The sequence below is a fragment of the Epargyreus clarus genome, unplaced genomic scaffold (genome assembly GCF_041222505.1).
Source record: "Epargyreus clarus isolate Ecla_fem2 unplaced genomic scaffold, WU_Ecla_fem_2.2 ptg000024l, whole genome shotgun sequence".
In the NCBI taxonomy this organism is placed as follows: Eukaryota; Metazoa; Arthropoda; class Insecta; order Lepidoptera; family Hesperiidae; genus Epargyreus; species Epargyreus clarus.
The window spans coordinates 917,816-930,714 of record NW_027332231.1 but is presented as its reverse complement, the minus strand read 5'-3'; the positions used below and the strand labels follow the sequence as shown (position 1 = coordinate 930,714).

The window sequence follows — 12,899 nt, the reverse complement described above, 5'->3', positions numbered from 1 at the left end:
ATGGTATTTATCATGTGGTTAAAATTGTTATATTCCTCAAATATTTAACCTTGATATTAGAATCCTTGTGTGTCTTTATTGCCTTGTCTTGTAAACATACTAAGTAATATGTATCCAAAATATATTTTATTAAAAATATTTAATTTATATATCAAAAAATATCATTATTTAATTCTGCTAATACACATATTTCATGACCCTCTCAATTTTCCTCAATTGGCAACAAAAAACGCTCGCCCCAAAAACTGTGATAAGCAAGATCCTTATTGACTTAAAAAATTGTCCCGCCGGTTCAGTTAATAGGGAATTTGGAGACCCGGTAAGGAAATTCGAGGCGGGTGATTAATTTCGTCGGCATCCAGGGATTTGCCGTTCGTTTCGGAGTCACGCTACGCGCGATGTAGATCATCCGAATGCCGTAGCCATTTGGGGTTGCGGAAATAATTTGGAGAAACAAAATCATGTGTTGTTTGTTGGGGAGAATACTCTTTACAAATGATAAACGTTCCAATCTGAGAAACTTTTTTTAAAGACGACAAAAACATGATAAATGAAATGTCTTGGGTACAATTTATTAAGATAGAAATTGTAGAATCAGAGTCTGAGAATCCTTTTAATAAGTATATAATTAAAGGCTATTAGTAACAAGACGTTAACACCAAAAGTGTTACAGTTAAATAAAATTCCTTCAACTCTGCAAATGCTTTAAGAAGATTAAAACTAGAAATTTACTTTGCTCAGAATGAAAACAAAAAGCTTTTCGCCGTCTTACTCGAACTGTCTGACTATAACTACTGAAGCGATTAAAAATTTTGCAGTTTCAAAAAGTTCGAACAAAACTTACAAAAATTTGTATAGGCGTAGTCACCTCATTTCTTTTTACGTCAATTAAAGTACTTTCCAAGACATGGTATTTGTAAGCTAATCTTTGACAATAATCGTGTCATATGTCGCTAGTTTTATCTCTTTCCTTGCTCTTTGCTCGGACGTAGTGGAACAAGTCCTAAGATTTCTCTTCACATACCAGATCCCGTTGCACTTAAAAATTTATGAAACAAATGGACGGAACCCGAGTCTCTCGAGGATCGCGCCTGGCTGGATTTTTCGTAGTTAGTTGCAATGTGTTTAAATTTTAACTTAAACAGGAATGCTCAGCACGAAACACGCCACTAGAGCTGGGTGCAAAGAATTTTGTATTGGCTCCATTTTGCTTTGCTATTTGCTAATTAAAATAAATAATGTATGAAAGAGGACCGTACATTTGGTTTATAACAAGCCCAATTTTATTAAAGAAGATTTAACTGAAAGTTTAATCTTGAAATTGAAGTGGTTTACTTCATGGAATGTTAAGACTAATCCCTCTTATCAGAATGAAAGATTCGTTCTTTTTGTTAGTCATAATAGTCAAATGATGACAGTAATCAAGGAATTTATAAGATATGGATTATTAAAGTTTGAATTCGCTCATAAACCAAAACCTTTTCAGTCTGTTAGCAAAAACCCTAAATTTCTTAAAGAACAGTATAATCATAAAGGAACTGCATAAAAAGAGTATTAAAGTATAAGACTCAGGGCGGATAAGCAATAATTATTACCTGGGATTTTATGAATGTTCATTGCCCGTCCTACCTTTTCTCACAGGGCAGGGATTTGTATGCCTTATTGTCTTGAAACTTGTAATTTTACTTCTGTCTTTTGCATAATTCTCTCGAGCTTATTCCATAATACAGTTTCTTAATCTAAGCCTCTTATTTTCTTGAGAAAAATAAACGTTGATTTTTGGGTTTAAGTTTTGAGAATCAAGTGCTAATTGAAAAGTTTCCAAAAGAGCCCTTCAGCAGAACTTCGCTAAACGCAAGAAAGGCAGACTTTTTTCCAATTCAATAAGAGGCTAATTGTATAAAAGAAGCTGTCCACAAGTTAAACGGGTAACACGATTACGGGAGCGAGTGAATATCGGGGAAGAAGTTGTGGGACAAGAAAAGTTGGACGGCGTCGTGAGTACGAACACGACGGTGACGACACGATGTTTGTTATTGGACGATGTAAATGGTATGTTTGTTCTCTGCTTAAGTAATTGTTTCAGCAAATTCAATTTCCAAAAGGACTTCGAAACACAAGCGGATGATCGAAGAACGAATTAATAAAATCTGTTCTTTATGTGCCAAAGTTCAATAATCTACAGGTGTTGATCGAACTTAAAATTTTCAAAAACTTTTCAATTATAATAAATTTCCACGTAATGTTAAACTAAACTAACTAAATGCAAAACTAACATAAAATTAAATAGAGTTGTAAAGTAAATTATCAATATCCAATAAAGACGGAGAACATTTTCAAAGAGAACAAAATAGCAATCTGTTTTAATACTGAAATTAAAAACTCATTACGGACGGAGATAAATTAAGTAATTCCATTAACTGCCTTTCGGGCCTAAGCCAGACTTTTCAACTCAGTATTAATGAACCATTATTTCCAAATCTAAAATAATGTGAAACCTACGATATCAAATAATGTTTAAACACAATAAGTTCAATTATTTCTTTAGAATTATAAAACGAATCAACAATGATGTGAGTTACGGTTATTAGTGGCTGTGTGATTTTCAAAATTACTGACCATGATTCCTATAGTGCTTTCGTATAATAATAACAGATTAATCTCAATCTTTCCATTCCTGGTATTAACTTCATTAAATCCATAAAGCTATCAACTCCGCCGACTTACAACAAATTAATTACCAGCCCCGTTTTCGTTACAGCGATATTAGACAATTCGAAAGCTTGATCCCACGCTGAATCGGTAACTCGGCTCTTATTGAAATCATTGAAAAGGTTTTTAATAAAGGAATTAGATATATCACCGTTTTTTCTCCGTTCGAGCGAATCCATTCGACTCCGTCGACAATGACCTTTAGAACTTTTATTTCGTTCAATTGAAACCGGTTTCGTCTAAGGCTAGGACCCGTTTGTTGCTATAGCAGAGTCAGAGTCGATTTCTCAAGCATAATGTAACTACCGAACCGTAGGGGGCTTCGTTCAATTCACGTACTCTTTAGCAACTCGGGTTACTATACGTTGAAGACGGTTTCAATATCTAGATTAATGATAGTTACGCTCGGTACGCCAATTTCAGTAATATGAGTATAAATAAAAATAGATTCGGTAGACATTTGATTTACTTTCACATAGCCATCACGTCCAATCCTCGTAACAGCACTTATCAAATAAAACAAAGACGTAATAAAAAACCAATTCTCGACATTTTAAACACTTTTTTGCTTAGATTCAGTCACTGTTATAAATAAAACTAAAGTTACAGTTCAAATGTTTTAGTAGCGAACACATGCTGACAAGATATCTAAAACACATCACATTTGAACATAAAAACTCGATTCATTTGTCATTTAGAAGGACGATTTTATCGCTGTTGTGTTCCACAAAGATTTATGGCCGTAAGACTACATAAACTAATTATTCCGCAAGATATTACAAAAAGAGGTGTAGTTAACCGAACACTTTAAAGCTTATTATTTAAGAGCGGAAAAAAATGCGAGCTAGCAATGAGCCGTATAAACGAATTAATTACGCCATAAAACCAAGGAGCTGATAACGAAGGGGCCATAAAGAGAAATAGGTTGACGCTCAGGGAATTTTTAGATTCATACAAATTTGTCTAAGCACACGCGACATTAAGCTAAAATTAAATAATTTAAGTCCAAAGCAGTGCATACTGCATAATCATGTTACTACGCTAACTAAATAAGTAAGTATTCAGTAGTTTGTGTTACTTATACGATGTAGCTACGTAGCTTTTAAGTTTTTTTGTTGTGTTTAAATCACTATAACTTTTCCCATCAATAGTAGTTTATGAGTAGCTACTACCAAGTAGTATGAGAATGCCGTGTGGTGTTGGAATAGTACCACTCGGTCCCTTCCCGTCATGGTCTACGATATAGGCAACATTATATTTCTGTGAATATGTACATCTACTGCAGTCACTAATACAAGACCAAGCGCGGTGACTACAGTAAAATACCTTTTCAACAAGATACCGTTTTGCAGCAGTGGACTTATAAAAGTTGATGGACAGATGACTTTTACATGTCTTTTATATACTCGGAGATAAAAATCTCCGACATATCTCTGACAAGAAATTTCTTTTTTGAGAGTACAGAGGACAGGGCGTCTTGTAATTTGAAAGAGTCGTAAACTTTATGACTTTCGGTGTTCCGTGGCACCAAATTAAAGGGACGTGGACGTTTATTAACGACGGATCATCTCTGAAGGATTTTACGTACTCATGTTTATGATTTAAAGAAATTTGAAATGAAATACTGCTTCCTTTTACACCTCAAGTATTCGTGGTCATGAACATTTCCTATATAATTTAAATAGTAATGTTTTCAAGATTAGCTACATTTATAAAACTGATTGCGATAATACTATTGTAGTAATTCTTATATAAAGCGTTATTACATACAGTAATTTCAATATATGGAACAAATACATAGCTTGTCACGATCCTGACTCACTTGGTGTAATAAGTGACCTTCAAGTTTATAGGGTGGTCGACATTTTATTTTCAAAAGTTCAAACGACGCCGACATATTACATGGGAGCTTAAAGCTTTAGTTGTGATGTTACTGATACGGTAACGCGTCAACAGAATAATATTTTAAGTCTAATTATGAAAGTTTACCTCAAAGTATGATATATATTTTACCTTTTTTATCTCATACAATATACTATATATAATTAAATACGAGTAGTTAAAATTGATATACTAAATTACTGCTATTACTACTATAAAAAATACTAAAATATGTGATCAAAATATCTAGTATCACTTTGGCGAAAATAAAATGACAACGTTTTAATAAATCGAGGGATAAACTAAAGCAATTTATCAAGTTATACCATAATAAACTCAACATAAATTTTACATGGATGAGAATTCAAAATCCCTCGCCGGCGAGATAGCAAATAATTGTGCAAACGACGTTGTATTAAAAATACTAGACATATTTTCTCCACGGCAGACAGCTGTTATAAAAGGCGAGGCTAAATTTCTCGTTACACAAACGAGTAGGTAGTTTACCGTTTGACTCCTCTCTGGAAATTGGTACCACTGTCACGATGAAACGGTTGTTAAGAATTAGTTTGGTATTTAAGAAAGGCTAAATGTAGACAAGAAGTAGATCGAATTCTTGTTTGCCACTTACGATAAAAACATTTAGGTATAGGCTTCACAAAACCAATGACAAGTAATTGAATGCGAACTATTTATAAGAACGCCAAAGGACCAGTAATCGTTAGAAAAACAACCGAAACGATTGGACCAACAAATCTATTGTTAACAACTGGACGAAAGAAAACAGCGATAATGCGAGTTTTATGCTTCTACGACCTTCCATTACTTTCCAATCAAACTTGTACAATAAACTTGGGACTACCAAAAACACCTAATCAACCCAGCAGAGGCTTAAAGTCGGGGCCACTCTAGAAAGTTAGGGGATACAATCAGTAATATATAAATTGCTAAATGGGGTAAGATTCGAAGTGAATGAGATCTTTCAGAGTATAGGGCAAGCATCAAGAGGTAATAAGTTTTCGCGTTGCTTATTCGAGTGTCTGATGACCTCATTCCGTTTATTGCCTCCTCAACAATCATAGCTGTAAAGACATTTCAATCGGAGTAATTCCGACTTAGTTCTAAAGTCGAGTCGTGACTTACTTATAACATTTCAATATTACTTTGATCCAGAGTTTTCGAACCGTCGTCGAGCAATTTACTTCAGTACATTTTAACGACAGTAAACCGTTTCTGTCCCAAAACCTACTTTATATAAGATTAAATTAAAATAGTAAACCAGAGATGTAACTACAAGTAATTATTGGTATCTAATTCCATTACCAGTAAAAAGAAAAGTAATGTTTTTAATCTAAGGTAACGAAAAATGTAAATCAGATACGAATTTAAAATAATATATAGTAAGAATGTATGCTTTTAGATACCGAAAATAATTTGTTAAAGCCATTGTTTGCAATTAAACAGCAACCTAAAGCTTATACGGAATTGAAAGATATATAGTCGAGTTTTGTTGTTTCGCCTGGAACTTGGCCGTTGCGATTTTCAGCCGGCGTCAACGTAGCTACAGCGAATTTATTGCCATTTGCTATTTGTACCGGACTTTCTGTTTTCATATGTCACGGCACGAGTTTCGCAAGTTCAGACGTCGGATAAAGTTAAGGTGCTATCCGCAAAGCCATATTGAAATTAAAAATATTTGCTCCAAGTTCCTGAAGCTACGAGTAGAAGTTTAAGTCAACACGCAACATTTGTACGAGACTTTTAACGTTTTCCATAATATAAGACGGCATTGTAACACAAAAACTAATTGTTAAAGAGTGAAATAGTGAGAAATGGAAATAACGTACAGCGAAATTGATTAAAGATTGTAGAGGATATGATGTCAATTTTGTATGCAACAACAGAACTGTTATTGTATTTTTTATATCAAACAAACGTCCAGGTAATATCTGTCTGCACGGAGGTAATTCTTGTGCAACAAACGCCGTTCTCCAGCATAATGGCACCATTAAAACACCACCCACAAGTGTAAAGCAAATTGCATTCACCGACATAGGCACGTATTTTACAATCAAACGTTGATTTCCACCGAGCTGCCAAGATCGCATTAGGGTACATAAATTTCCTTACTTAAACGATAATGTCGAGGAAAGGTTTCACACGAAATTGATTTCGAAAGGGGTCAGTCTGGAACCCTTTAATTTATTTTTGATGCTTCGTTTAGTTTCGTTAGGAACGGTAAATTAATTACCTCAGAATAACTTAGTAATTAATGCGTAAGTTGGTAAATATCAGCTTTTAATTCTAAGAAAAGCTTATTCTTTTTATCAAGTTCTAGCATTAAAGCTACCTGATAAGCTCGCGTTTAGCGAATTGATTGTAGAAAATTCAAGAACGATCTTATCGATTGAGTCCAGACCTAATCTAAAAGTTTAAGCTAACCTAATGAGAATTCACTAAATACCCAAACGGAGGTTTCGTGAGTAGGAGTTGTAATCGGCGTTATAGCAGACAGGCACGAAGAAAAAGTTAACTTTGGTCGCGCAAAGTGCCTTTTATTTCAAGGAAGTGTTTAAAGTAAATTAAAAGCAGGCGAGGCGAGTTTTTCAGTCGATCTTTATAATCTAACAATCGGTTTGGAGAACGTTACAATCACAATTCCAGTAATAAATGAAGCCAAGGCGCGGTGCAACCTTGGAAATAGATCTGTTGCCATACTCGAGTTCGCTACATGTCGAGTAAAAAACACAACAAAAACTTAGTCGACACAAACCCGTAGCTCGCCTGTTCGGATTATAACCGTCCGAAACTCCGCCCTTTTCGTATTTTTTATTGCACGCCGTATTGTTGTATTTATAACCTAGTGTGGTAATAAATTTGTTGATAGCCAGATTAACTTTCCGCCATATAACGCTTTAGACGGGCTATTACTTTAACAAGTTCAGTACCCACTCGTAAATGATTGAAAAAATATTAATTACAACCATTTGTCAATCGTATCTACGTATTGACTGATGAACAATTAAGCTTTTTTAGACAATATCATCTCATTGCTATTGAAATCGTTCTAATTACTTGCACCATTGTAGTGTAAACTGTTACAGAATGATACAATCGGAATTAATCGCTTCCTTATGTTACAAGTACGAGCTGGACATAAAAAATGGTTAATCCACCTTCGTAGCTAATTGAAAAGAATTTGCCCTATCGAAGTAAAAAAGCGGTTCTAGAATTTTTGTGTTGAATGTGCGGTAATTTAATTAAAACTACTTTTCGTGAGTCAAGAAAAACTGCTTTAGAAAAAATAACGAAATTTGTTTTCCTGAATAAGCTCGTTGAAATCAGCGGCGCGAATGACCTAAGATTAACATTTCCTAGTAGTGAACGCGTATCACACACACATTTGCACGTACGCGCATGAACCCCGCTAGCTGTGTACATGAGAAAGGCCACTCACACAAGCCAAGAGGATGACTAAAAATATTACGAGTTGACATTGAAATGTTAATGCACTCACTGGGTTCGCCGGCGCATTTTACGGATATTTCGCTCGATCCTCGACTCGCAATAAAATCGTGCATTACCTTTTTTTATTTTATCGATTGTTTTGACTGCTATAGCTTCATTTGTGAACGCTATCGCGTGATTGAATGTGTTTTATGCGATAATACGAAAAAAATTATATCGAGTGTCAATGCTCCCTACATTTACGCAGCTCCTACGTCACTATACTGATTGCGACCGAGTGGGTATCATCGCAGAACTTTGCACCTTTCTTATTTTATCTGGCATTTATATAGGATTTATTATTTATCACTTGAAAATAGAAGAAAATCCTCGGAATCCTTATCCGCTCAAATACTTTCTGTCCCACATAAAAACGGATAATTGTCAACATACACTTGCTTTATCTTTATTTCTCAGAACTCCTTCCTTCCTGAAATTACGTTCTCATTTAGAGAATACAGCTAATCTGACTAATCTAAGAGTTTAAGAGCGCAGATATAAAACTTTATCCTTCCATTTCGATTAAAATGTTAATAGTTTCCGATTCCGCTCGCTACGAACGCTGAATTTGTTAAACCGCTTCGTATTTCTTGTAATAATAGATATCGGTTCTCCGTATGTAATTCTCGTAGTAATCATTTCTCGACGCAGGAAGGTATAAGTGTTAGCACTACTCTGAATCTAGCCTACGTGATTAGAAGCATATAATTTGTTGCACAATATTTTGTGAAATTCAACTACAGATTACAGATATGACTTTGACTTCACTTTCATTCCGCAAATCTAAATATTTTACGAAATGTATGCAAATATCGCTTTTTACTTACATTTATTTATTTTCTATATAGTACCTAATATATTTCAGTTTAAGATGTATGTTTAATATTCTAAGGTTTTTTAAATAATATTTACAGAGTAGTATAGATTACAATTTATGATTGATTGAATATTAAAAACCTGTCAGCAAGTACCTTTCAAACAATTTAATATATGCCGACATGTTTGTAGAATTTAAATGAACTTATATTTTTGTTTATTTCGCATTTATTACTAACATAATTTTTTTATCGTTGCGTTTTATTCGATATCTACTTATTATTCATTCCGTAGTTACACAGAAACGAAATATTACTTATTTAAATATTTCGCCGCTTCTTCGCATAATTTTAAATTCACTAGCAATGACTAACACTTTTTTCTTCTATAAAAATTAGTCACGTAGTAACATTGGGATTTTATGCGATTTTTAGCGATTTTTCATTGGGTTTTCCGCATAGCATGCGTTCATATCATTAATTCTCAGTGGGTAGCCCGTTTAGCAATTGAATTTCAGGATGTATAATAGCATTAATTGCAGCGTGCGCCAATGGGTGCTTATTAAGATTATCTGGCCGATAATGACCCAACCCTTTTTTAAAAGCTATTGCCTCGCACCGATTTTAAAAACTCCACGCTTTTATTCCCCCTTCGCCATTGAACGCTGCCAACATTTTCATTTCGTGTTTTAGCTCAATTTCTTTAGGTTTCAATGTAGGTATGTGGATTAAATCGAATATTTCGTAATGAGTAAATGTAAATTGAAAAAATAATTATAAGTGATCACATTATTTTTGGGTCATTTTTGTTATTAATTTTGTTATAATGTTCCCATTATTTTCATTTTTAAATTCGTAACGATTGTAAGAGATTTATATTTTAATAGGTCACGTCAGAGCATATTAAACTTTATAATACTATTAGCACCAATCTGAGGCCATTTTTGTGTTTTATGCGACTCATTTAATTTTCAAACATTTTCCTTACTTACAACAAATGTATTTTCCTTTTGCTAAGGTGTATTGATGTAATAAGGAAAATTCTTAATACCAAAAATTCATGTCATGAATTAAATATTATTCATTTCGTGAATAAAAATTACAAGCGTGCAGCCTATTAAAATATTGGTTAAATATATAACGTCAGCATAATTATATACGTTAATAAATTGCTGCCGTAAATCGATACGGCGCATTTACGTACAAAATTAATTTTACGTCAGAAAAAAAGATTTTCCAGAAGTGACATTGGTTATTCGTCGAATTGAAATCGGTAAGGACAGATATGGGTTTGAAAACATGTTTACAGTATTGTAATGCGTTTTAGCTTGTTTTGATCGTTTTCCTAGTGATAAAGGTACTACGCGTTATTTTTATTTATAGGTACTCTCATTTTGTATGCCACTGAAATATTTCCGTCGCATCTTTTTACTTCAATTCAAAATAATTACGTTATTAATACTGTGTTCATACACAAATTAGATTTTATTTATGGTTACCGCATACTTTAAATTTACGTTTAGATTTTTAATCAAAGTTTTTTTTTATTTCATTTACATTAATATATATTTTATTTTTCACTTCAATTTAATTTTGATCTTTCAGTGTATATATTGGTTTTAAAAAATATTTTAGTAATTTATTTGTTATCAATGTACAAGGAAATACTTGTTTATACCTACTTATTTAATAATATCAACGATATTGTTTATTTTGATTGTTGTACAATTTAGATAATAATTTAATTAGGGATTTATGAAATGGTGATTATTTATTTTCGTATAACGAACAATTCCAGAAAAAATAAATACGGAATATTAAAAAAATATAATTATTGCTGAATATTGGAATATTTTACTGCCTGCATATTTAGATTATTTTATATTGCATAATTTTAGAATTTTCTTTAAATTTTGTTTTTGTCAATATATGCTCTAATTAATTTATTTATAATTCAAATTCACCAAAAATAATATGCTTTAATTATTTTTTTGACGCTGAGACAATTTTATAACTTTTTCCGAATTTTATGCGTTCGCGTAAAACTTTTTCGGGCGATAATTTTCGATGTTTATAAACACTTCACTGTAATTAATCTTTAATAGCTTACCTGAGTAGCATCAGTGTAGGGTGTCGACGAATTTTTGTCGACTAGTTGCGACCCAAACACGGGGACGCCGCTCGACGTCGGCGTCGACGATCTTAAATCCGAAACTTGTTGGGGGACCATTTTGCGTTAATCCAAAAATAAAAACCCCCGTAACCAAAACACAAAAAAACACAGTTCACGTTTTGCACTTAACACTAAAGACTAATTTGTTCAAGTTCAATGTATCGCAAAAAGTTTTTATTGCAGTCCGAAAAAAAGCAGCCTGTGCTCGTACCGAGACCGGAGCCTCTCGGCAGGTGTTACGCCGAAAACCTCCCAATATCTGGACACTATTATTAATTCTCGGTCTAGAACTAACGATCTGCCGCTGTCTTCTTCGCCGGCGAACGGTCCAAAAGTCATAATTTCAGCGGGCTCGTCCGCTCAGTTTTGAAGCGGGGCGAGTCGCATAATCGGGATCGCTGGCGGCTACGTTTGTACTCCGCAATGTCAGAGAACCTACTAACTGCTCGGCAACGTGCAGAGTGCTGTCAATATACCGCTCAGCTGTTCGGGCCTGCCTCCCCCCCCGCGCCGCGCGGCGCGCACGCGCCCCGCCCTCCCCCCGCCTCGCACTCGCGCCGCGGACCTCGTCACGACCGCACGCGTCATGTGCATATCTCCATAATGACTTGTGTTGATACTGTACACGTTTTACATGCAAATTTTAGTACGCCTCGTATGATTGCGTAGGTACTTACGACTATGCTCAGATTATGTTAGTTTCAAACGTTACGTTTGAATGCTATAAAAGTTAACGTTCTCCTGAAACTTTTTACGATGTCTGCGGGATGGATTTTCTACAATATTTTATAACTTATTTGAAGTTGTTCAACTTAAGCTGTGGCACAGTCGCCTTATTGGTCTAATACGCAAAGGGTTCTGGGTTCGATCTCGGGAAAGACTTCTAGTGAAAATGTTAAAAATGTTCTGGATCTGAGTATTTATGTGTCCATGAGACCCACGACTCTAGTAATCCTAGTACAAGACCATAGTCTTGCAATCATAATTGCAAAAAACATGAAACTGGCTATATAAGAATATATTATTATTATTATACGTGTAGTAAGATTATAATATGATGGGAGGCTATGATTTATAGGCACGATTATTATGAGGCGTTCCATGTTAGTCCACGCAGCAACAAACTGATCGATCTCGAATATCTGACTCCACGAAGTTATGTGTTCTGGTTTGAAGGGTGTGTTACACAGGCATTTCAACAACTAAGTTGAAATGCTTGTATAGCTTCAATAGCATCGCATTTTAGTCAATCTCGGGTAAACTTTAATCTTATCTGGTTGATTTCATATGTACACGGGCGGTGACTGTTTAGTCCAGTGACCATATATCAGTCGCTGAATGCTTATTTGCTGCTTCTATCACCAATTTCATATAATTTATTTCATCATCATCAACCCATTACTGTCCCACTGCTGGGCACGGGTCTCCTCTCAGAATGAGAAGGATTAGGCCATAGTCCACCGCGCTGGCCAAGTGCGTATTGGTAGACTTCACATACCTTTAAGATTTTTTATAAATCTCTCAGGTATGCAGGTTTCCTCACGATGTTTTCCTTCACCGTTTAAGCAAGTGATAATTAATTTCTAATACGCACATAAATTTGAAAATCAGAGGTGCGTGCCTGGGATTTGAACCTCGGACCCCTCGATCGAGAGGCCGCGTTTCTTAACCACTAGGCTATCACTGCCGTTATTATTTCATAATAATAAGTAATAATTTAAAATTTATTTGTAATTCCAATATCGGGGGTGGCTATGTAAACTTCAAATTCACACATCTATTGTAGGAGTTCAAAATTCATAGTATTTATT

At 34.5% G+C, this 12,899-nt stretch overlaps 1 protein-coding gene across 1 annotated transcript in view; it reads right to left on the bottom strand.

Moving 5' to 3' along the window:
- LOC140752466 (uncharacterized) overlaps positions 1-11,278 on the bottom strand; it is a 104,138-nt gene extending 92,860 nt beyond the window's left edge. The window contains exon 1 of the mRNA XM_073086785.1: positions 11,026-11,278. Coding sequence (XP_072942886.1) covers positions 11,026-11,145 — 120 coding nt within the window. The 5' untranslated portion in view covers positions 11,146-11,278. The remainder of the gene's footprint in view (positions 1-11,025) is intronic.
- Between the last annotated feature and the right edge of the window lie 1,621 nt (positions 11,279-12,899).